General features: G+C 57.8%; 1 protein-coding gene across 3 annotated transcripts; it reads left to right on the top strand.

The window, feature by feature from the left end:
• The first annotated feature begins 4,319 nt into the window (after positions 1–4,319).
• Positions 4,320–23,004, top strand: MAN2A2 (mannosidase alpha class 2A member 2). 3 transcript variants are annotated; one of them, XM_044231792.1, is made up of 25 exons: positions 4,320–4,462; positions 4,724–4,926; positions 5,700–5,849; positions 6,443–6,679; positions 6,750–6,894; positions 7,010–7,181; positions 7,643–7,770; positions 7,974–8,147; positions 8,415–8,601; positions 10,833–11,010; positions 11,331–11,533; positions 11,738–11,920; positions 12,098–12,212; positions 12,435–12,502; positions 12,666–12,831; positions 13,574–13,810; positions 14,044–14,166; positions 14,461–14,575; positions 14,826–14,959; positions 15,105–15,246; positions 17,223–17,356; positions 17,613–17,687; positions 19,120–19,314; positions 19,456–19,566; positions 20,556–23,004. In XM_044231792.1, the coding sequence occupies exons 3-25, from the start codon at positions 5,718–5,720 to the stop codon at positions 20,706–20,708; spliced, it is 3,507 nt and encodes a 1,168-aa protein (XP_044087727.1). In that variant the 5' UTR covers positions 4,320–4,462; positions 4,724–4,926; positions 5,700–5,717; the 3' UTR covers positions 20,709–23,004. The 3 variants fall into 3 exon arrangements, with proteins under 3 accessions (XP_044087727.1, XP_044087726.1, XP_044087728.1); XM_044231791.1 differs by having other exon boundaries at positions 6,422–6,679; XM_044231793.1 differs by lacking the exon at positions 17,613–17,687 and having other exon boundaries at positions 4,322–4,462; positions 6,422–6,679.

Genomic DNA, 23,004 nt, shown 5'->3' with positions numbered 1-23,004 from the left:
GGTTCTTCTCTGGAGACTCTTGACTAAAACAGGCTACCCATGGAAAAAGGACACTTTGACCATGAACATCAGTTGAACCAACAAGCTGTTTAGACCTATACTGAGTAAGAACTATAGCCACCTGGATCGATGATCACACAGGACATGGCCGGCTGTCTGTAACCCAGGGCTTGTCTGATACCCCTGGACTATTGGCCAGTGCGTGTGGCCTAAGATGCCTACACTACAAGCTACACAGTGGAGTGACAGAACTCTGGGGCATGTAGTCTGGGGCACTGAACCTGGCTGGTCGTGACAAAGAGACTAGATGGGTCTCCTGCTTTCTGCTCAGTGGTACTCCTGGGCCATGACTGCTATCGGCAGCTTTTTCCAGCTATGGACAGCAATTCCCGTCTGCACGGTAGATGTGGGGCGTGCCATTCAAAGACTCCTAAATGCGTGGGGTTGCACATAAGTGTTCTCCAAACATCCAATCAGACAGTGGTGCTTTCGTGCCCAAGAGCACTCAGCCGTGGTAACTACTCACAGCGTTCCCCGGACATTTCATGCCCTGTATCACTGACAGGTAGCAGGTGCCAATGAAAGTTGGAATGTGCCCTTAAAGGAAAAACTAAAAAAAGATAAGTAGATGACCGACCCTCAGCTCCCAATAGAGTGCACCCTTGAGATGAAGCAGTGTGATTTCTGAACATGGCAATTCCAGGAAAGGGCGGTTCTCATCCAGATAGTGTTTAACTATAAGGTTGAGAGGAAGAAAAGAGGCCTTGACTCACTGTAAGAGACCCAAACCCCATATTTAGTTCCCTTTACTCTTTCTTCTCCCTTCTCATCCCTACCTCCAGGAAACCAGGCTCCTGGGCCCTACAGCAGCAAAAAAGAGTCAGGGGTGGGAGAGTCTAACCTAGTGCTTCTCCTGCTGCCCTGGTTATGCCTGAGGACAGTAGGCCCCTACTGGCCTGCCAGACACAAACCACAGTTGCCTGTGGTGCCTCACAGATTATTACAAGTCCCAGAGCTCATGGCACAGACTGAAGAATACACCTGGGTGTGGTGGTGTGCTTGCTAATGCCTTTTTTAGCATCCCATTACATCCAGTCGAAAGTCTGTAGTACAAGTGGTGATGGACAATCCTTTGCTCTGGGCTTTGTGCTGGCCCGTCAAGGCAGCATATTCACGGCTCCCAACAACTCTTGCTGCACTCGAATTAATGAATAAGGAAAAATGGAGTGATCTATCTTTCGACTTACAAACAGGGTGGCTCTAAGGTTGATCCCAAAGGCATCTGGGACATCATGGTTTGGCTCTAAGGAGGGAGCCTGGCTGTGGTCTGTCCTCCACGTGGGCCCGATTACTCTACCCAGAGGCACAGCTGTGGTCACTGTCATCTGATGTTAAGACAAATAGAATTTGGTCCAAGCTCCCATCAGCACAACTAGCTCTCTGATGGAGTGGCTACGCTCCTGCAAAGAATTCTTGGCTGGATACGTGAAAGGTTGGGGCGGCAGGAAGTAGAGCGGCAGGCAGCACAGAGCCCTGATGCCCTTGCCCAGCGCCCGAGAGACCACGAAGGGGAGGCTTGACCACAGAAGCACCCAAGTCTTGGCAGAACGTTTTCTTTTCTTTTTTTTTTAAGATTTTATTTATTTATTTATTTGACAGAGAGAGAGAGATCACAAGTAGGCAGAGAGGCAGGCAGAGGGAGAGGGGGAAGCAGGCTCCCTGCTGAGCAGAGAGCCTGATGCAGGGATAGATCCCAGGACCCTGAGATCATGACCTGAGCCAAAGGCAGAGGCTTAACCCACTGAGCGCCCAGGCACCCGGAAGAATGCTTTCTGATTCCGCCTGGAGCCAGAGGACAGAAGCAGCCTGACAGTGTGGGGACACTGCCACCAGGCCCTCTCTCATCCCTCCTCCTAGCTTATCTGTGGGGCTTTCCACAAGGCCCCTCCCTCCATGTCAAGGGCAGCTGCAGGCCGTGAAAATGGCTCGATTGTTGCTGAGTTGGCTCCCTAGCCACAGAGAGACCTACGTCCTCATTGCCGATCACCCCGTCCCCAGTTCACTCTTGTCCTCTGACTTGGGAAAGCTGACACCACGCTGGTCTTGCTTTTGCTGTCTGTGTGAGTAGAAAGCTATGTGGATCCGTGGGGGTGGGGGGGTTGTCCTTACTGGCTGAGGCTAGGGAAATGCGGCAGGCTCACCTAGCAGCTTCCGCAGTGACCCTTGTGGTCTGTTAGCCACCATGCTGTGCTTAGGGACTGCTTGACCTCTTTTTTTTTTTTTTTAAAGATTTATTTATTTATTTATTTGACAGAGAGAGATCACAAGTAGGCAGAGAGGCAGGCAGAGAGAGAGAGGGAAGCAGGCTCCCTGCTGAGCAGAGAGCCCGATGCGGGACTCGATCCCAGGACCCTGAGATCATGACCTGAGCCGAAGGCAGCGGCTTAACCCACTGAGCCACCCAGGCGCCCGGGACTGCTTGACCTCTTGACAGAGAGGATCATTTTGGGGGTGATGGGAATGTTCTGTTTTGATTGGAGTGGGATTATCCTTGTGCATATATTTATCCGCAAAACTGATTAAGCTGTATACACTTAAGACTTGTACCATCATGGGGCGCCTGGGTGGCTCAGTGGGTTAAAGCCTCTGCCTTCGGCTTGGGTCATGATCTCAGGGTCCTGGGATCCAGCCCTGCATTGGGCTCTCTGTTCCGTGAGGAGCCTGCCTCCCCCTCTCTCTCTGTCTGCCTGTCTGCCTACTTGTGATCTCTCTCTGTTAAATAAATAAATAAATTCTTAAAAAAAAAAAAAAAAAGACTTGGGCCATCAACTGTGAATTAGATGTCAAATTTTTAAAAACCACCAAAACAAACAAACAAACCAACAGCCCACCAGGGAACAAATAAAAGCTTTTGAAAATTATGATTGCCAAAATGAAAAATCCAGTAGAGGGCTGGAAGATAAATTTCCCTGAACACAGGGCAAAACACAGAGACCTAGGGAACCATGAACCTGGCCTAGGTCTAACACCCTAGTACTGGGCCTTTCGGTTTGTAAATAAACCTAGAGGAGTGTTTGTGGTGATAAAAGAGATAGGAGGGACGCCTGGGTGGCTCAGTTGGTTGGACGACTGCCTTCGGCTCAGGGCGTGATCCTGGAGTCCCAGGATCGAGTCCCGCATCAGGCTCCCAGCTCCATGGGGAGTCTGCTTTGCTCTCTGACCTTCTCCTCGCTCATGCTCTCTCTCACTGTCTCTCTCTCTCAAATAAATAAATAAATAATCTTTTTTTAAAAAATAAATAAATAAAAGAGGTAGGAGTTGGGACGCCTGGGTGGCTCAGTTGGTTAAGCAGCTGCCTTTGTTTGGCTCAGGTCATGATCCCAGCGTCCTGGGATCGAGTCCCACATCGGGCTCCTTGCTCGGCAGGGAGCCTGCTTCTCCCTCTGCCTCTGCCTGCCTCTCTGTCTGCCTGTGCTCACTCTCTCTCTGACAAATAAATAAAATTTAAAAAAAAAATAAAAGAGAGATAGGAGTTAAAACAATGAGATGACAGTTTAATAATTTTTTTTTAAAAAACTGTGTAAGCAATATTAAACAGTTTGTCACTGATAGCACAATCCTTTGGGGGAACAACAGATCTCCAAGTAGGCTCACACAGGTCTCTATCTTTAATGCCCAGGTAATCTCACTGCTGCGAATCCGAAGGTAACACTCTAAGAAGAAAAATGTGGAATTCAGGAAGATGTTCACTGCATATGTTTATGACGCTGCCAAATTATGAACCACCCAGACGCCCAGTGAAAGAACCACCAGGAAGACGGTGTCTTACTGACGGGGTGGCAAGCGCGGAAAGGGATCGTGATCAACGCACGTGTGGGGAGGAGCAGCACCCCTTGGCCTGAGAAGCGTAGCCGCATCCAGTCAAGGCGGCCCGGCGCAGAACAGGGCGCGCTCGGAAAATGGGCTTCACCGCCCGGCGGCTGAAATGGAGGAACGTTTCCCCTGCTGCTTGGCAATGCGCGGACGCTCGTAAGATCCAGAAAATAAAGTTGCGCGCCCCTCGCGCACGTTCCGCAGCGCGCCCAGGCCCGGCCCGAGCTGCGGCTGCGCACTGCGGCCCCGCTGCCGGTCCCGGGGCGGCGGCGGGGAGCCGCGGGAGGCGCCGGGCCGGCTGGCGGGGGCGGGGCGGGGCCGGCGCGGCGCGGCTGTCTCCGCCCCCCGCGCTGGTCCGCGGGCTGCCGCGGGAGGCGGGAGGGCGGGCGCGGGACAGGCGCAGCGGAGCGCGGGGGCGGCCCTGGCTCCGCGGGAGCGCGGCTGCGGCGCGCGGAGCCGGCAGCGACGGCTGGGCTGACGCCCGCCTTCGCCTGCGTCGCTGCCTCCGCGCGAGCCGCCGCCCCCGGGGATGTGAGGGGCGCAGCTCGGCCGGCGGGGCCTGGAGCGGCGCGGAGGCCGGCCGCGGACGGTAACGCGCCTGGCGGACCCGGGGGAGGGCTCCGGCTGCATCCCGGGCCGCGACCGGGGTGGGCGGCAGGAGAGCGAGCGGCGCTTCGGCTCGGAGGCGGCCCGCGCTCCCGCACCCTGCCGTTGTCGATGCGGTCCCCGGGGCCGGGAGGGTCGGCGAGGGCCGCGGCCGGGAGGGGGCTGGGCCGGCCGGCTGGCGGGCCTCCGAAGACCCGGCGGCAGGTGCCTACCCACCCTGTGACCCAACTCTCTCTCCCCGCAGCTCCACCCACTTTGGCCTAGACCCAACCTCCAAGGGCTAAAAATATTGCCCGGAGGCTTCTGAGCGGAATCAGATCGTGCTAAGTAGGGCACGACGCGCAGAGGCGACAGAGCTCCTCGGCCCCAGGGCGGGAGCCAGTCTCCGGAGCGGCGGTTCCGCCCACGCTCGGCCTAGCAGCTAGCGGCCTCCCTCCGCCCCAGCAGGCAAGTGGGGGCCCGCGGGCGGTGGCAGCGGGCACTGGTCCCCCGAAGTTGCCCCACAGCGGACCAGCGTGCGCAGCTTCTCTCTAGCCGGGGGACCTTGGGCACCAATCACTGCTGGCTTCCCAGGGGGTCCCCCAAGTGCTCTAGAACCAAAAGCTGAAAGTTACCCCCTGAGAAGAAGCAGGGCCCGTTTGGTGTGAGAAAGGCGAGCCGCTCTTGCAGCTTTGTGAACTCACTCTGATTTTCTTAATGAGAGACGTGCTGTGCCAGGCGCTTTCTGGTGTGCATCCGTCTGAGCCAAGAGGGCAGAAGAAAGGCTTTCCTGTCCGTGCCTTTAAAGCAAACTAAATCTGTTTATTCCTGTGAAAGTAGAAGCACATGGTCGAGGAGACTGGGCACCTGCCTCCTTTGGCTGTGTCTTTCTTGTAGGGAAGCTAATTATGACCCCGAGGTTGTGGGGTGAACTCTGGAGTCAGACCTGGGAAGTCTTTTATCCTGTTGTGTTACCCTGGGAAGGAGCAGCCTCGCATCCTAGGGGCAGAGCTGCCCCAGGACTGGACAGGACGAGCTCCTGGAGCTTTCTGGGTCTCAGAGGAGAGAGGAGGCTCCACAGCCAATGTTGGGATTTGATCCTTAGAAACTTGCTTTTCTCTGGAGTCAGGCAAATAGATGCACCTAGACGATGGCACTCAGAAACTCTTCGGGGCATTTGGTGGAAAGATCAACAAAGGGATTTTGCCTGCTGGAGCCACAAATGGTGTCCCTCCTGCCAGGTGTGTGTGGAGGCCAGTATGAAGCTGAAAAAGCAGGTGACCGTATGCGGGGCTGCGATCTTCTGCGTGGCTGTCTTCTCGCTCTACCTGATGCTGGACCGAGTGCAGCACGACCCCACCCGTCACCAGAATGGTGGGAACTTCCCCCGGGTGAGTCAGACCTGGCTGCTAATCTCTTCACGTACACAGGTCATCTCGGCTCAGGTGGAGAATCACTGTCAGCCCAGGACAGGAATCTGCCCAATAGGCAGATTTTCTAGAAACGCAAAGATAAAAACAAGGATAGCAAAAAGAGAGAAGGAAGTCTCCCTCCTTCCGTGTCCTGCCGTTCTGTCCTCCTGAATTCTTGGCAGACATTGCTAATGGATTGCAGCATTCTTTCCCACTAAGCCCGGATGCAGTCCTTGTCAGCACCATGCCCCAGACAGGCCACACCTGGAGAATAGGCACTCGAGATGAAATCTTCACCTTTCATGAGCTGGGTGCGTTGCGGGGGGGCGGGGGGCGGCGGCGAGGGTACTCCCAAGCCAAGTGGACTGTAGTCCTCTAGTGATTTGCAGATCTCCCCTCATCTGACCAGAGCCATCCAGGCCTGTAGGCTCCTGGCTCTGCCTGCACCTGGGGAGAAGGATCACAGTCAGGCCTCTGGTGGTGGGCCCCACGCAGAGATCCTCCCTGTGGCGCCAGGAGCCATGGGTGATTGCTTTCTGATCTTTCGGCAGAGCCAAATTTCTGTGCTGCAGAACCGCATTGAGCAGCTGGAGCAGCTGTTGGAAGAAAACCATGAGATCATCAGCCACATCAAGGACTCGGTGCTGGAGCTGACAGCCAACGCGGAGGGCCCGCCCGCCCTGCTGCCCTACTACACGGCCAATGGCTCCTGGGTGGTGCCACCAGAGCCCCGGCCCAGCTTCTTCTCCATCTCCCCTCAAGACTGCCAGTTTGCTCTGGGGGGCCGGGGCCAGAAGCCAGAGCTGCAGGTAGGGGTCCGTGTCAGCAGGGAGCGCTGGTGGTTGTGGCTGGGCGCTGAGCTGCTCTCTGGCCCGGCAGATGCTGACCATATCAGAGGAGCTGCCCTTTGACAACGTGGATGGTGGCGTGTGGAAGCAAGGCTTCGACATCTCCTACGGGCCCCACGACTGGGACGCTGAAGACCTGCAGGTGTTCGTGGTGCCTCACTCCCACAATGACCCGGGTGAGGCCCCGGTGGAGCCCGGGGGGGCGGGGGGGGGAGTTCTCTGATGGCAGGGGTGAGGGAGGGGCCCACAAAGAGGCTGGCGTCCTAAGGGGACCCTGTGTTGGCTCCCCAGGCTGGATCAAGACCTTTGACAAGTACTACACAGAGCAAACCCAGCACATTCTCAACAGCATGGTGGGCAAGCTGCAGGAGGACCCCCGGCGGCGCTTCCTCTGGGCGGAAGTCTCCTTCTTCGCTAAGTGGTGGGACAACATCAATGCCCAGAAGAAAGCAGCAGTCCGGAGGCCAGTGCCCACCGGGGAGGCACGGGAGGGCTGCCATCTGGGCCCCGGGATGGCTGCCAGAGCAGCTGGAGGCCAAGTGTTGGGCGCCAGTGTGGCAGGGAGAGGCAGAGGGAAGCAGGGCAGGGAGGAGCGATGGCAGAGGGGCCGAGGCAAAGAACACAAGAACTGGTGTTAGGAGAAATCAGAGTCACATGAAGCTATATGCCCGAAGAAGAAAGACCCCAGGGCCTGGCCCCAGGAAGCACAGATGGAGGTCCAAAGAGAGGCCGGCCCGGGACAGCATGGAGGTTGTATGGTGCGGAGAGGAGGGTGCTCAGTTGTTCTGTGGGTCCTGGGCTTGGGCTGGGCTGGGTGAGGGGAGTGGGCTCGGTGAGGCCAGCACGCACAGGTCCTGGCACTTCTGGTCAGCGGGACTGGGAGAGCATCCCTGCCCCACGCTGAGTGTGAGTCCCTCACTCCAGGCTGGTGGGAAACGGGCAGCTGGAGATTGTGACAGGAGGCTGGGTGATGCCGGACGAGGCCAACTCCCATTATTTTGCGCTCATTGACCAGCTTATTGAGGGTCACCAGTGGCTGGAGAGAAACCTCGGTGAGTCTGGGCTCAGGAATGGGGTCTGTCCCCATAGCTGGGCCCAGGAGGCAGCAGGGGCCTGTGGGGCACAGATTGGCGGGGGTTGGGGGGGGTGTTCCCTTTCCAGGCTGATTCCACCAGCTTGGGCCTGGCATGATGACAAGAAGGGAGCTCGCTTCCCAGGACCAGGGAGCCCACCTGTGGCTCCCGTGTCCTCTCAGGTGCAACCCCACGCTCTGGCTGGGCAGTGGACCCCTTTGGCTACAGCTCCACCATCCCCTACCTGCTGCGCCGTGCCAACCTGACCAGCATGCTGATCCAGAGGGTGCACTATGCCATCAAGAAGCACTTTGCTGCCACCCACAGTCTGGAGTTCATGTGGAGGCAGACCTGGGGTAAGACCAGGTAGGGTGGAGCGGGTCACGGTTCTCCCTGGGGAAGGACAGGGGGATGAGAAATAAGGCTCCAGAACAGACCAGCGAGCGCTAGTGCTGGTGGCCAGAGTGCTCTCCTCCTTCGGGGGAGGTCGGGGGTCACATTCACCCCTGGCCTCTGCAGGGCCTGCTGTCTATCCCGCGGGTCTGAGCGGCCCGGCCCCTGGAGACGCCGTGGGCTCCGGGGGTAGCCTGCTTCTGGCTGATGGCCCGCTCTGTCTTCTCCAGACTCGGACGCCAACACGGACATCTTCTGCCACATGATGCCTTTCTACAGCTATGACGTGCCCCATACCTGTGGCCCGGACCCCAAGATCTGCTGCCAGTTCGATTTCAAGCGGTTGCCAGGTGGACGCATCAACTGCCCCTGGAAGGTGCCGCCCCGGGCCATCACAGAGGCCAACGTGGCTGAGAGGTATTTGTTTCCGGCCTACGCTGGGCCATTTCACACAGAGGAGCCAGGAGACCTGGCCTCAGGCCGGGCCCTGCTTCACAGGGGGTGGGGGCGTTTGTACCTCTGTAGAAAGGGGGTGGGCACAGGGAGTGAGTTCACGTCCCCAGCCACTAATGTGGCAGCTCCTTTACTGAACCTCCCTGGAAAACTGGAATTATCCAGAATGGTTTTATTTTCCCAAATGAGGATATTTCCGAGCCAGTGCCGGTTGATTGATTCAGAAGGGAACAATTCTCAAAATAAGTGAATTTCTTTGCACCCTGTGGCCTGATATGCCTTTATTTAGCACGGGCATCCTGCTTTGGCTCAAAATTGGCCACGAGCCCCCATTCAGATGCACAATCAATCCTGCCCAAGAGCCCCCAGCCTCCAAGAAAGCCCACCTATGCCCCCAAGGGTCATTAGGGACCCCTAAAGATGTCTCTGTTGCTGAAGTCAGCCCACGCCCCAGGAGAGGGCAGACTAAGAGTGATCTACAACAGTGGGTTGGCCGGAACCAAATGGCCTTGGGAATATAACAAGTTGAACTGGTTTTCATGTTGCAGTAACTCAGATTTCCATGAGGTCCGAGAGGGGAAATGTGTGACCAAAAGGGAAAGAAAATGGTCTTTTGTTTCTGAAACTCAGATCTCCGAATGCTGATTCTAAGCAAGATTCTAGGGCTGTTAAGGCGCGGTGTGTCTTAGAGCAGCAGCTGTGGCCTGTGATGCCAGCCCAGGTCTGTGGAGGGCAAGTCATGAGAATAACTTCGTCTTCTCCTTTGAAAGGCTCACTAGGCTCAGGAATTAGGGGGAGAGGGTGTTCGAGGGGTCCTCCCTTGAGCGCAGAGTAGTATAATAGTACCCGCCGGGTCAGCACAGTTAAGTAGATTAGTGGCTGAGTGAACCATGGTACCACAACGTGCCAATTACTAGATTGGTCTGAAAAGAGACAGGGACTTTAACGAGAGGCTGCGAGGCTCTGGTTTTCTATTGATTTTACCAGTTACTTGACTGAAAACAAAAATGACAAATATGTATTTATCGTTTCTGCTGTGTGTGTGCAAGGTGCCATTCTAAGTGTTCAGTATATACGTATTTGTGTAGTTGTTTTTTTTTTTTTAAGATTTTATTTGTTTGACAGAGAGATTACAAGTAGGCAGAAAGGCAGGCAGAGAGAGATGGGGAAGCAGGCTCCCCGCTGAGCAGAGAGCCCAATGCAGGGCTCCATCCCAGGACCCTGAGATCATGACCTGAGCCGAAGGCAGAGGCTTAACCCACTGAGCCACCCAGGCGCCCTTGTTTAGTTTGTTTTAATTCTCAAAACATCATGATGGTAGGTACTGATGGTCTCCTCATTTTATAAAAACCGAGGCCCAGAGAAGTTAAGTAACTTGCCCAGGGTCACTCAGCCTAGTCCGTGTGGAGCTGGCCTAGTCTGGCTCTGGTTCTAGGCTCTTTGGTGGTGTGCTGTGCCACTAACTGGTAGGCAAAGTGAAGCCAGGTGTCAGGGTCATGATCCCACAAATCGCAACAGGTTGTGTGTGATGTGGGTTGAATCCAACCTGGTGAGATTTATTAGATGTAAACATAAGGTTCCCCTCTTAACCTCAGAAAACAGCATAGAAAAGTTCAGGATGAGAAGAGAGGACCTTGCTGAACCTCAGGCCCGAGAAATGCGCATGCTGGCTGACATCAGCTCCGTGGGGTGACCGTGGGGCTGCCAGAGACGCTTGGGCTGATGCCCCCACACGAGGGGGCGGTCAGGGGGCTCACCTGGACTCCTGCCTCCAGTGCTGGGCCCCTTGCTCTGAGGGACACAGGCACAGTGTGCTGGGGAATTGCTGGGGATGGAAGGACCCGGGAGACAGAGGAGCTGGGCTTGTGGAGTGGGAACGGAAGGCACAGAGGAGTGTGGTTTGCATCTGGAGGAGAATGGTGGGGGGGTGCTGCATTGCGTGTGGTGTCCAAGGGCCACTGTGATATCCAGGACCTGCAGCCAGAAACCACAGCCCAGCCTGGGAAGACGTCCTTGGTTGTCAGAACTATCCAGAGAACATGGGGCTCCCAGGCGCAGGTCTCCCAGTCTGGGTGGTGCCCACTGCGGGCCCCATGACTCCTTGATGGATGTGTTCAAGGGCCCTCTGGGGCTGGCTCAGCCCCGTTCCTCTTAGGCCCAGACTCCACTGGGGCCTGTGCCCTTCCCTACTGCAGGGCCGCGCTGCTCCTGGACCAGTACCGGAAAAAGTCCCGGCTGTTCCGAAGCAACGTCCTCCTGGTACCGCTGGGGGATGACTTCCGATACGACAAGCCCCAGGAGTGGGATGCCCAGTTCTTCAACTACCAGCGGCTCTTTGACTTCCTCAACAGCAAGCCTGACCTCCATGTGCAGGTGGGAGGGGCGCCGAGCTGGGGGGCAGGGTTGGGGGGTCCCTCCCCAGTGCTGCAGACTGGCCTGGCTTGGGAGGTTACCAGCTCTGGGGGGCAGTTTGTGCCCGACTCTTGGGCAAGAGTCTCCCTTTTCTGTCAGAGTTTCTCTGCAGGCCTCCTAGCGTCTGCGTGCGGTCCTGCAGGGCAGGACGTTCCACGGCTGCCTGCGCGTAGGCAGAATCCCTGCCCCCCCGCCCCCCCGCCGTGCCCGGCTGCAGCCCTGGGGGCCACAGCTTCTAGAAGCTCTGGAACTGATGGGAGCGGGTTTTGGGGTCTCCGCAGGCCCAGTTTGGCACCCTTTCTGACTATTTTGATGCTCTGTACAAGAAGACTGGGGTGGAGCCAGGGGCCCGGCCTCCAGGCTTCCCCGTGCTGAGCGGGGATTTCTTCTCCTACGCGGACCGGGAGGACCATTACTGGACTGGCTACTACACTTCTCGGCCCTTCTACAAGAGCTTGGACCGGGTCCTGGAAGCCCACCTGCGGTGAGGCTCACCCCCGCTTCCAGGCCAGAGGGAGGAGAATGAGCCTTCGGGGTTTCAGGAGGAGCCAGATTGGCTTAGAATGCACTAGAAGCGCTTGGAGACGAAGGCGGGCGGAGACGTGGGGGAAGGAAGGGGACGGGGCTTGCTGAGCAGGGCGGACCTGGGGGTCGTGCAGGCAGGAGTGTGACCCCTCTCTCTGGGCAGGGGTGCGGAGATACTGTACAGTCTGGCTACTGCTCACGCCCGCCGCTCTGGACTGGCCAGCCAGTACCCGCTCTCGGACTTCGCCCTTTTGACGGAAGCTCGGCGCACTCTGGGCCTCTTCCAGCACCACGACGCCATCACCGGCACCGCCAAGGAGGCGGTTGTGGCAGACTATGGCATCAGGTGGGGGCCCCCTCTTCCTCCCCGCCGGATCCACGTCCTTGCCCACTGCCCTAAAGAAAGGCCGTGCTGGGCAGTCAGTGGGCAGGTCTGCTGAGAGCTCTTCCTGCTGGGGATGTGAGCAGTCTCTGTCTGTGGCCATGTTCTCCATGGCCCCCCTCCTGCCTCCTGTGCCCCCAGGCTCCTGCGCTCCCTTGTGAGCCTGAAGCAGGTCATCATCAATGCGGCTCACTATCTGGTGCTGGGGGACAAGGAGACCTACCGCTTCGAGCCTGAGGCGCCCTTCCTCCAAATGGTGAGCCCCGCTTCTCTTTCTGCTCGGGGCGCTCTCTGGAGTGTGCAGTCCCATCCACGAGGGCGTCCCTCTTCCTGTCCTGCCTGCACTGGAGGGAAGGATCGGTGCCCAGTGCAGCTGGTGGTCCACAGCCAGGACAGGCAGGGGCTGGGGAGGAGACAAGACCCTGAGCCGGGCCAAGCCCGGTGACGGTTCTTCCCTTCCCACCCATCTAATCCCCAGGATGACACCCGATTAAATCACGACGCCCTGCCGGAGCGCACAGTGATACAGCTGGATTCCTCCCCCAGGTGAGCCAGACCCGGCCAGGTGCAGAGGTGAAGCCCTGCCGGCTCCCAGCACCGTCTCCCCCACGCCTGCCTAGGCACTGTGGGACGCGGCCTGGCCACAGTTCTGCTCCCGCTGCCCAGAGCCAGTGGCCTCCAAGGTGAGTGAGCCTGCCTGTCCCCACAGGTATGTGGTGCTCTTCAACCCCCTGGATCAGGAACGGTTCAGTGTGGTGTCCCTGCTGGTCAGCTCGCCCCGAGTGCGTGTCCTTTCAGAGGACGGTCAGCCACTGGCCGTGCAGATCAGCGCACACTGGAGCTCTGCCACCAACACCGTCACCGATGTCTACCAGGTAAGTGACGGCCCGGGGCGTGGGCCCCAGCCCTCCGTGCTGACCCGGGACCCCTCCCTGGGGCCTCACTCCACCCGGGACACAGGCCTCCCACCCTCCTGCTTCCTGCCTAGGTTGGGGGCAGGGGTCCTGGGGAGGGGGGTACCAGAGGACAGTCACTCCTGGGACTTGAGTCAGGAGTGGAAGGTTCTCAGGAAGGGGAGGTTTGGTGGGGTAGAAAAGCAAAAATGGGGACTAGGTTGCCTTGCCATGTGCTTCCTGTTTCATAGTTTCTCAGTTATCATATGAGATTCCTGAAAGTCTGACTAGAGGCAAGTGATGTCCCCTCGACTTTCAGAGGCGGCGGTGGGGGAACAGAGGACACCCCCCCCAGGTGTGGGCATTTGCTCAGCCTTTCTCAAGGAAAAAATAAATGCCCTGCAGGGGCGCCTGGGTGGCTCAGTGTGTTAAGCCGCTGCCTTCGGCTCAGGTCATGATCTCAGGGTCCTGGGATCGAGTCCCGCATCGGGCTCTCTGCTCAGCAGGGAGCCTGCTTCCCTTCCTCTCTCTCTGCCTGCCTCTCTGCCTACTTGTGATCTCTCTCTGTCAAATAAATAAATAAAATCTTTAAAAAAAAAAAAAATAAATGCCCTGGGACTAGACTGCCAGGCCTGCACCCAGAATGGATGCCCACGCTGTGGGCCGCACTTCCTCACCCCTGCCTTCCTCACTGCTCCCTTCCTCACCCCTCCCGCGCCGGCAGGTATCTGTGCCCATCCGCCTGCCGGCCCTGGGCCTCGGCGTGCTGCAGCTGCAGCTGGGCCTGGACGGGCCCCGCACCCTGCCGGCCTCCGTGCGCATCTACCTGCACGGCCGGCAGCTGTCGGTCAGCAGGCAGGATGTGTTTCCCCTGCGCGTCATTGACTCTGGCGCCAGTGACTTTGCCCTCAGCAACCGCTACATGCAGGTCTGGTTCTCAGGCCTCACCGGGCTCCTCAAGGTAAAGAGCCAGGGCCCAGGGCTGAGGAGGGCCTGCCTGGCGGGGGCGGGGGTGCTGAGCGGCCTCGTGACTGTTGGGGACCGCGGAGTGGGCCTACTCGGCTCCTGAGCGGCGGGAGGGGGCGGCACGGGGAAGCTGAGCTGGCTCCTCGGGGAGGTGCGTCCGTGCCCTCCCAGGGGGCAGGCCTGACATGCTGGTGTGGGGCCAGGGGTCAGGGCTGTGTTCTTTGGCAGAGCGTCCGAAGGGTGGACGAGGAGCAGGAGCAGCGGGTGAACATGGAGTTCCTCATCTATGGCACCCGTGCGTCCAAGGACAAGAGTGGAGCCTATCTCTTCCTGCCTGATGGGGAGGCCCAGGTAACCCTAAGACTGCTCAAAAATCCGGGGGTCCGAGGAGCCCAGTGAACCAAGGCAGCGGGTGGGATGTGACCACAGGCCTCCTTCCAGGGTCGTCCCTGCCTGCCGGGGGCCTGGCCTCGGCTGTCTCTGGGAGTGGGGTGCGCCAAGGAGCGGCTGGGGCCTTGGGCTGGCTCAGCTGGGGCTGTCAGGCTGGAGCCTGCTGGGAACAAGTACTTCTGGCAGCGCTGGGCCAGTACCTCCCTGCTCTGCCCTCTGTGCTGTGGCTTTAGCTGCCTTCTGCCCTGTCCCCAGCCGTATGTCCCCAAGGATCCCCCTGTGCTGCGTGTCACCGAAGGCCCTTTCTTCTCGGAGGTCGTTGCCTACTATGAGCATGTCCGCCAGGTGGTCCGGCTTTATAATCTGCCAGGTGAGCTTGGCGGACGAGCAAGGTCAGAAGGAAGGTTAGGGCTGCACCAGCTAGGCCACACTCTGCCTTCTGCCTGTTCTCTGCTCACACGTCTGTTTTCAACAAACGTATTGTTTGAAACAAGAAGGACGTCAGTTCTCTTGCGGGGAAGGTCCTGCAGAAATGCTGGGAGTAGCTGGCAGGTTGGGCACAGCCTCCCCCAGCCCGTCTCTCAGGCCTGTCCACTCTCTCCCTTTGTCCTTCTGCCCAGGGGTGGAGGGGCTGTCTCTGGACATGTCATCCCTGGTGGACATCCGCGACTACGTCAACCAGGAGCTGGCCCTGCGCTTCCACACGGACATTGGCAGCCAGGGTGCCTTCTTCACCGACCTCAACGGCTTTCAGGTGATTCCCAGGGCCCTGAGAGCAGTCGGCCCTGGTGGAGGAAGAGGAATCCGAGGCGAAAATGATCAGGGCCCCTTCAGACTGGGGACCCCTGGGACCCAGAGGGTGCCCAGATGCCCTTGATCAGCCGGCCTTGCCCTCCCAGGTGCAGCCCCGGCGCTATCTGAAGAAGCTGCCCCTGCAGGCCAACTTCTACCCTATGCCGGTCATGGCCTACATCCAGGACGCCCGCGACCGCCTCACACTGCACACCGCCCAGGCCCTGGGGGTCTCGAGCCTACATGATGGTGAGTGGGGCGCCCAGCTATGCCGAGGGTGGAGGACGAAGCAGAGTCCCATCTGTGCCCCAGGGCCTCCTGTCAGCGGGCCCCACCCCTGTGGTCTGCATCACTCCAGGCTTGGGGAACATCCGCAGCACCCTGTCAGTCGCACGGGCACGGCAGGAAGGCAGATGCCGGCTGTCACCCTCCTAGTGGAGGCAGCCATGGAGGTGACCTGGGGATGGGGTCCTGTTGGGTCCTTTTTAGAAGCACCAGAGTATTGAACGGCGATTCTGAACTGAGCTCTGCGGCCCCATTTTCCTGGCCAGGGATGGAGGTAGGGGAAGTTGGAAAAGTGCATTTGATGTTATAATGAAGTATTTCACGGGCGCCTGGGTGGCTCAGTCAGTTAAGCATCTAAGTCTATTTCGGCTCAGGTCATGACCGCAGGGCTGTGGGATCGAGCCCGGTGTAGGACTCCACGTTGGGCATGGAGCCTGCTTGAGATTCTCTCTCTCCCTCTCCCAGCCTCTTGCTCACTTATGGAAAAAAAAAAGGATGTTTTTAATTTAAAAAAATTGAGCAAAGAAAGGGATATACTGTTTTCCTATTAATGGTCATTAAAAGAGAGAATTGTTGTTCTTAAAAATTGAAACAAAGCCAGGAGGAGTACCGAGCTGGAGCTGGGCCATGCCAGGAAAGCTGAGGTGGCTCCGTGTCCTCAGGGTAAATAGAACAGTTTGCACTTGGCCTCTGAGGCCTTCCGACTTTCTGGGTTTGGGATGGAGCCTTTGTGCAGGGCTGAGCTGAGAATGCCCGGTCTAGGCTGTGCTGGGGGCCGGTGGCTGGGGCCGTGGAGGCCTGCCCCCCTGCTGAAGGAGCGTGGCTCTGCTCCCCCTTCACCCGGGATCACCCTGCTGTCAGACTGTGCCCAGCTCTGTCCGCACCATTGGCTGCTAGCTGAGCCCGGGGTTCCCCTGCCTTGGTTTTCTCTGCCCTTTTGGGAAACAGTGTGTTCAGAGATTATTTTTTATGTGTTTGTTTTTTAAAGATTTTGTTGTTTTACTTGCGAGCGAGAACACGAGCAGAGGGCAGAGGGAGAAGCAGGCGCCCCGCTGAGCAGGGAGCCCAATGCAGGGCTCAATCCCAGGACCCCAAGATCAAGACCCAAGCTAAAGGCAGACACATAACAGACTAGCCACTCAGGTGCTCTGAGATTATCGTTTTTTACGCCGAGCAACCTTTTCTGGAAAGATCTCCAGAAGTCCTAAAATGGACCCGTGCGTATAAAAGACTTAGAAACTAGAGCAGTCAGAATCGGGCTGGGGAGAGGGTTAGGGGCCCCTGAGTAGACTCCCTCAGGAGATTCTTTAAAAAAGCAGGTGCTGGGAAAACCCCACACCCTGACATACATCAGCTTTGCAGGGAGCCCCTTCCCCGAGCGCATTTTACAAAGAAAGCCTTGGTGCTCCTCTGCCATCCCTTCTCCCCAGGGCAACCCAAAATGATACCTAATTTGAGCCTGTGTCTGATTTGCCATCTGCCTGTCCCCTGTGCCCTCCTTGTGACAGACGAGGCAGCCGAGCTGGAGGCCAGCCCAGTGTAGACTAGGGGTGGGGCGGGCGCGTGTTCCAGTCACAACAAAGTCTACCCGGGGTGCCTGGCTTCGGGCCTGCGCAGGAAGATCTGTGGGCCGCCCCGAGCCCTTCTGTTCACTTGTTCACTATGTTAACGTGGCCAGTCCAGATTAGGTCCCCAGCCTGAGGCATAGGGCCCACCTGCCCGCTCTGGGCCCCTTGCTTCCTCTTCTGGGACAATGGCCCTCACTCAGCCCCCTTCGAGCCCTAGCTCCCATGGCTCTGCCTCCACTCGGTGACTCTGTGTCGGGCGAGTTCACCAGGAGGGTCCCCCGGGGCCCGTGGTTGGGATTCTCCTTCCAAAGCCCAGTATCTGTGTGGGGATGGGGGGGTCGCAGGACCGTGGCTCACAGTTAGTGTCCCCAGGCCAGCTGGAGGTGATCCTGGACCGACGGCTCATGCAGGACGACAACCGGGGTCTGGGCCAAGGGCTCAAGGACAACAAGAGAACCTGCAACCATTTCCGCCTCCTGCTGGAGCGGCGAAGCCTGGGCAGTGAGGTAAATTCCGGGTCTTCCTCCCCGGGAGCCAGGTCAGGCTGGTCCTTGGGTGGCAGAGCTAGAGGCGGGCGAGGGGTAGCGAGAGCAGGGCTCTTCCGGGGGTGCGGGTAGTGAGCCTGACGCTCTGCCGGGCAGCCTGGCACTTCCGTCTCCTACGGCACCTCCCGCCTTCCTCTGTGCCCCCGGTCCCCACCGTGTCCTCTAGCCCTCTCTGCTGCAGCCCCGTGCATCTCATGGCTTTCTTTGCCCCCACCAGCCTGGCTTTTTCTCCAAACTGGCAGCCATGTTTAGGGACTTGGTCTTTCACAGCAGCAGGAGCGGTGACCTCGAGGTAAGGGCTAGCGATGTGGTGTCGGACTAGTGGTAGCGAGTTGTGCCTGGACCTGCGGATGAAGAGCCTGCCACTCAGTCCCCTGAGGCCGTGGCTCAGTCCTCACTCACTATGGAGATCCTAAGCTCTTGTTGTGCTGTAGGCCTGAGGGGGACACAAACATCCGCGTTCCTCACCCCACCCCCCTCCCCGCTCTCTAGGACTTTGCTTGGGGGGCGGAGGAGGGCCAGCTTTGTGTGTAAAATGAAGGTAGAAATCTGCCCCCTGGTGCTGAGGAGGAAGAGAACATCATGTGCCAGGGCCGCTGAGGAGGACAGCTTCCAGGGGTGCGTCGGCCAAGCACAGCCGGGACAAGTGGGGTCTGATCTGATCCCGTGAACCGCGGCACAGGGCAGAAGGCAGGAGAGACCGCGTGAACGGGCAGCGGCCCTGCCTAGAGCTGTCTGTCCAGTGCGGTAGCTGCTAGCCATGTGTGGTTATTTAAGTTAATTAACACTAAATACGATCCACATTTAGTTCTTCATTCGCACCAGTTACGCTTCGAGCGTCCCACGGTCACATGTGGCTGGCAGCTACTTTGTCGTCCAGCGCAGGTATAGTGTGTTTCCGTCGTGGCAGAAGGTTCTAGTGGCCGTTGCTGGGCTAGCAAGAGATTGGGGGTCATTTGGGGCAGACTATTGTGGGCTGGGACCGGCTGGTAGAAGAGCCTGGACTTTGACTGGAGGCCCAGGAGGGACCCGAGCAGGCAGACTCGGCCCTAAGCTGTCATTCTAACAGCTGGAGGACTGAGGAGTGGATCTCCAGGGAGGCTGGAGGCAGGCGAGGGTGTAAAGGCTGTTGAAGCAGGAGATGTCAGTGGCTCAATCGCGAGCCAGGGGAGAGAGCTTGTGGGTTGGCGGGGGAACGGAGGTCAGGCGAAGGGAAGTTAGAGATTCTGGGCGACGGGCAGGAGGGTAATGCTAGGCCAGAAGTCCAGAACACGGACAAGTAGCCACCTCAGAGGAAGTCCAGGTCAGCCACCTAAGCAGCTGTCCTCGGTGGGCTCGGCTGTGGGGGCCGCCAGGCCCGAGGACCGGGGCTGGTGCTGTGGCTGTGGGGCTGAACCCAAACCGCAGGATCACTTGAGGACGCCCTCCGTCTGCGTGCAGCACACGTCTGTCTTTCCTATTCTCTTCCCCACTCTGAGAATCTCGGTGATGGGAGGTGGCGCTTACTAAGAGGTGTAATGTCACAGAAGCAAAACCCCAGAAAAAGTCAAGGAGAGAGGGCCTAGCGAGTAGTCCTTCCTAGGTTGTGTGAGATGAGATGGGAAGTGGCCTCGTGGGACGGCTCCTGGAGCCTCCCAGACACATCGGGGAAGCTCTTCCCGGAGGAACTGACCCGGGCGCGCGTTTACCGTCCCCCTCACGTGCATCTCGGGCCCACCTCGCAGGTGCAGGATGGCCGCTCCACCAGCTACCCGTCCCTCCTCAGCCACCTGACCTCCATGTACCTGAACACCCCAGTGCTCGCCCTGCCCGTAGCCAAGAGGCAGCTCCCGGGCCCCGGGCTGCGCTCGTTTCATGCCCTGGCCGCTTCTCTGCCCTGTGACTTCCACCTGCTCAACCTGCGTACGCTGCAGGCCGAGGTGAGCATCCTGGTCAGGCTCTCGCCTGGTGTGCCCCAGACTCCTCCCCGTCCCAGTCCTGCCTGCTGGGGAGCAGGGCTGCCCCCTCCATGAGCCTTGAGCTGCCCCGACCCCCTACCGCCCCTCGCGTCTTTCACCCAGGACGATGCCTTGCCTTCGGCGGAAACTGCACTCATCCTACACCGCAAGGGTTTCGACTGTGGCCTTGAGGCCAAGAACCTGGGCTTCAACTGCACCACAAGCCAAGGCAAGGTATGGGCCGGAACATGGGGAGGCTGCCGTGAGGTGGGCAGTGAGGTTGGGACTGGGGGTGGGGGTCCCTCCAGGGCATTTTGGAGAGGGAGGGAGAAGCTGTCGATGGGTGTTTTCTTTTTTTTTTTTTTAATATGTATTTTTTTTTTTTAAAGATTTTATTTATTTATTTGACAGAGAGAGATCACAAGTAGACGGAGAGGCAGGCAGAGAGAGAGATAGAGGGAAGCAGGCTCCCTGCTGAGCAGAGAGCCCGATGTGGGACTCGATCCCAGGACCCTGAGATCATGACCTGAGCCGAAGGCAGCGGCTTAACCCACTGAGCCACCCAGGCACCCCTGTATTTTTTTTTTAAGATTTTATTTATTTGAGAGACAGAGTTCACAAGTAGGCAGAGAGGCAGGCAGAGAGAGAGGAGGAAGCAGGCTCCCCGCCGAGCAGAGAGCCCGATGCAGGGCTCGATCCCAGGACCCTGGGATCATGACCTGAGCAGAAAGCAGAGGCTTTAACCCACTGAGCCACCCAGGTGCCCCTCGATGGGTGTTTTCAAAGCAAGCGAGGCTTGGCAGGGGCGCATTCTAGGCGAGACACACGCTGGAGAACTCGTGCTCCACGAGCAGGGACCACTGTCACACAAGGTGGAAAGCCCCAGAAGCTCATGCTGCTGCTCTGGGAGCTCTGTTCATGGGTTAAGCTGGCGCTGATACGCAGCTCCATGTGCCACAGTCTGGGTGGGCGCCGGCAGGTCCAGAGTGGACCACATCGTGGTCCCTGTCCTCAAGGAGCTCACGGCTCTGGGCGGTGCTGCCTACCCTGTGGCCCACGGGCAGCCTTCAGAGCCGAGCACACCCCAGCGACCCTCCGAGACGGCACACAGACTCCCACGTGCGGGGAGGCTCTGTATTGCCTCCGTGGGCTTCTCCAAGAGGTGACAAGGCATATAGAGGAAGGGTGCCCAGCACAGCCCCGTCCCATGTCCCTCTCCACAGGTGGCCCTGGGGAGCCTCTTCCATGGCCTGGACGTGGGGTTCCTGCAGCCGACCTCCTTGACGTTACTGTACCCCTTGGCCTCACCCTCCAACAGCACTGACGTCTATCTGGAGCCCATGGAGATTGCCACCTTTCGCCTCCGCTTGGGCTAGGGCTTCCTGTGGCCTGAAGGGAAAGCGCGTCAGAGACTGCCTCTCACACAAGGTCGGGTTGGGCAAACGGGACGGGTATCCTGTCCCGATCTACCTCTCAGAACTGTGACACGCTGGGCTGCGCCCTCATTTTCTGTTTATCTTTGCTTCTGCGTCCGGGGGCAGCTCCAAGCCCCATGTCGGGTAGATAGGGCAGACGCTAGTCGGGTGTTGGCAGGAGGGCCCAGGGTCAGAGCGCGCGGGGCCAGCCTCTGCTTGGGGTTGTGATGGCACCCAGCTGGGCACAGGCTTAAGTATCCCCCCGTTGTCCCAGAACGGGATGGAGGAGAAGCAGGGTCGGAACTGGTGGGGCGGCCGAGTGGGTAGCCGCCCAGCGCCGGGGTCGCTGCAGTCAGGAGCCAGCTCGAGGGGGACTTTCTGGCTCTGGAAGGACTGCTTGTCTAGATGTGACCAGCAGGAGCTGAGTGACGGCCGGGAGGAGGGCGATGGGGACCTGGAGTTAGTGGGGCTGAGGCGGGAGCCCTGCTTGCCGTGATGACTCTGCCATAGGTGCTCTCTGGTCTGCACACCCCGGCTCAGGGCTGTGGGGTGGCAGGAAGGACTCACGAGAGACCATGTCATGGCCAGAGCGCAGAGGACACTTCAGATACCGACCCCCCCCCCCATTGCAGGCACTTGGTCTGTATGTTGTTGTGTGGGCTGGTGGCAGGGACCTGGGGGGTCCTCCATCCTCCTGACCCCACTTTGGTTCCTGTACTCTGTACACCACCGTCCTCGGGAGCTCCTTCCCATCCTGGGGGCATTTGGCCTGGCGCACTTCCTTTCCCTGGAAAGAAAGCGAAGTCTCCAGGCGCCCGTGAGCGTGAGCAGTTTGAGAAGAAGGCTCTTGGCCCCATCCCGGTGTGGGCAGGGCGAGGGGAGGTCTTCCTGTACGGAGTCCTGGCACAGGGACTGGGGATACAAAGCGTACACTAGGAGGCATTATGGCTGCTCATGGGCCTTCATTTCAGCTTTGACTCATAGAGAAGAGTTTTTGGTAGTCTCTATAGATGCTGAAACAGTATTTGGTAAAGTTTAAGATCTGTCCCTTATTAAAAATCTTAGTAAGTTAAGATGACAAAGAGACATCATAATCTAGATGAAAACAAATCTCTATTGCAAACCAGCAGTTGGTGACATTCTGAAGAACCACAGGCGTTCCCATACAGGTCGGAAGCGAGCTGAGGACGCATCACTCGTTAGTGGTGTCCTGGCACCGTCACCCCCATGGGAGAGCGGTGAAGGAGAGGAAGGTACAGCTGTCATTACTTGCAGACGACAGCCCGGCCAACCCGGGCTTACTCTCTTACAGTGTAAGAGAGCCCGCAGGAGACCTGCTAAGACCATTCTGTGAGTGGACACACATGGCAGACACGATGCTCCCGGAAGATTTCAGTTCTCTCCGAATCGGCCCCTTAAGTTCAGTGTGTTCCAACACCAACAGGCTCCTGGAATGACAGGCAGGGTCCCAGAGCAGACCCCCAGGGAGACAGGAACTTAGTAGGATAAAAGGAGTATTTGAAGTGGGGAAAAAAGATGGCTTGTTTAATAAATAGAACTTTAAGACAAGTGGCCCTCAAAGTAAGAGATCTGTAGCTCACAGTTGCCACGACAATTAGATCCAGAGGGAAGAAACTAGGAAAGTTCAAAAGCAAAATTACTAAAGGAAATACAGGAGATTATTATATCTCTGGTATGGGAAGCTCTGTTTTAAACATAACATGAAACCTAAAAGATCTAATGAGGGGAATAATAAAAAGGTTTGACCACCCCAAGATATTGAAAGTGTACATATGATGGAGAACATTATGGTTCCAACACAAATGAGACTGGGAGAAAAATGTTTGCAGCCTTTCCAATATTGATGAGTTAATTACTTCAGGAGAAAAGCTTGCTTTGGGGTCCTTGGAGAGGGTCCCCTGGGCCTGCTTAGCAGATCCCCAAACATCCAGAATTCTTCCAGATCACCCAGGGCACGTTGCTGATGTTGTCACCAGCATCAGGCCAGGGCACGTGGAATGCTAAAGTCACAGCGGAAGAAATGAGATTACCAGGTGAGGTGCTCAGCACAGAGGACCTGGTACACAGAGGAGCTCAATAAATAGAAGCGGTGATCTTATAAGTAATGCCAAGTAGTTATATCACAGCAGGTGGTATCTGCTAGTATCCTATGACTTGTAATCAAACGATAAGGGAGACTCTGTGAAACACCCCCCCCAGGAAATGAGCAGAATAAAGGCTATTTATTACATCTGAA

Source organism: Neovison vison, chromosome 13, assembly GCF_020171115.1.
Source record: "Neovison vison isolate M4711 chromosome 13, ASM_NN_V1, whole genome shotgun sequence".
In the NCBI taxonomy this organism is placed as follows: domain Eukaryota; kingdom Metazoa; phylum Chordata; class Mammalia; order Carnivora; family Mustelidae; genus Neogale; species Neogale vison.
Note: the sequence above shows the minus strand (reverse complement) of the source record. Positions and strands in the feature narration are given on the sequence as shown.

What these genes read in the sequence shown, in the direction of transcription:
- MAN2A2 (XM_044231791.1), top strand. Translation starts at nt 5,718, where the DNA reads ATGAAGCTGAAAAAGCAGGTGACCGTATGCGGGGCTGCGATCTTCTGC. An exon ending in CAGCTGGATTCCTCCCCCAG is followed by an intron (nt 12,503 to 12,665) that starts GTGAGCCAGACC and finishes CTGTCCCCACAG; the next exon opens with GTATGTGGTGCTCTTCAACC. An exon ending in GGCGAAGCCTGGGCAGTGAG is followed by an intron (nt 17,357 to 17,612) that starts GTAAATTCCGGG and finishes TGCCCCCACCAG; the next exon opens with CCTGGCTTTTTCTCCAAACT.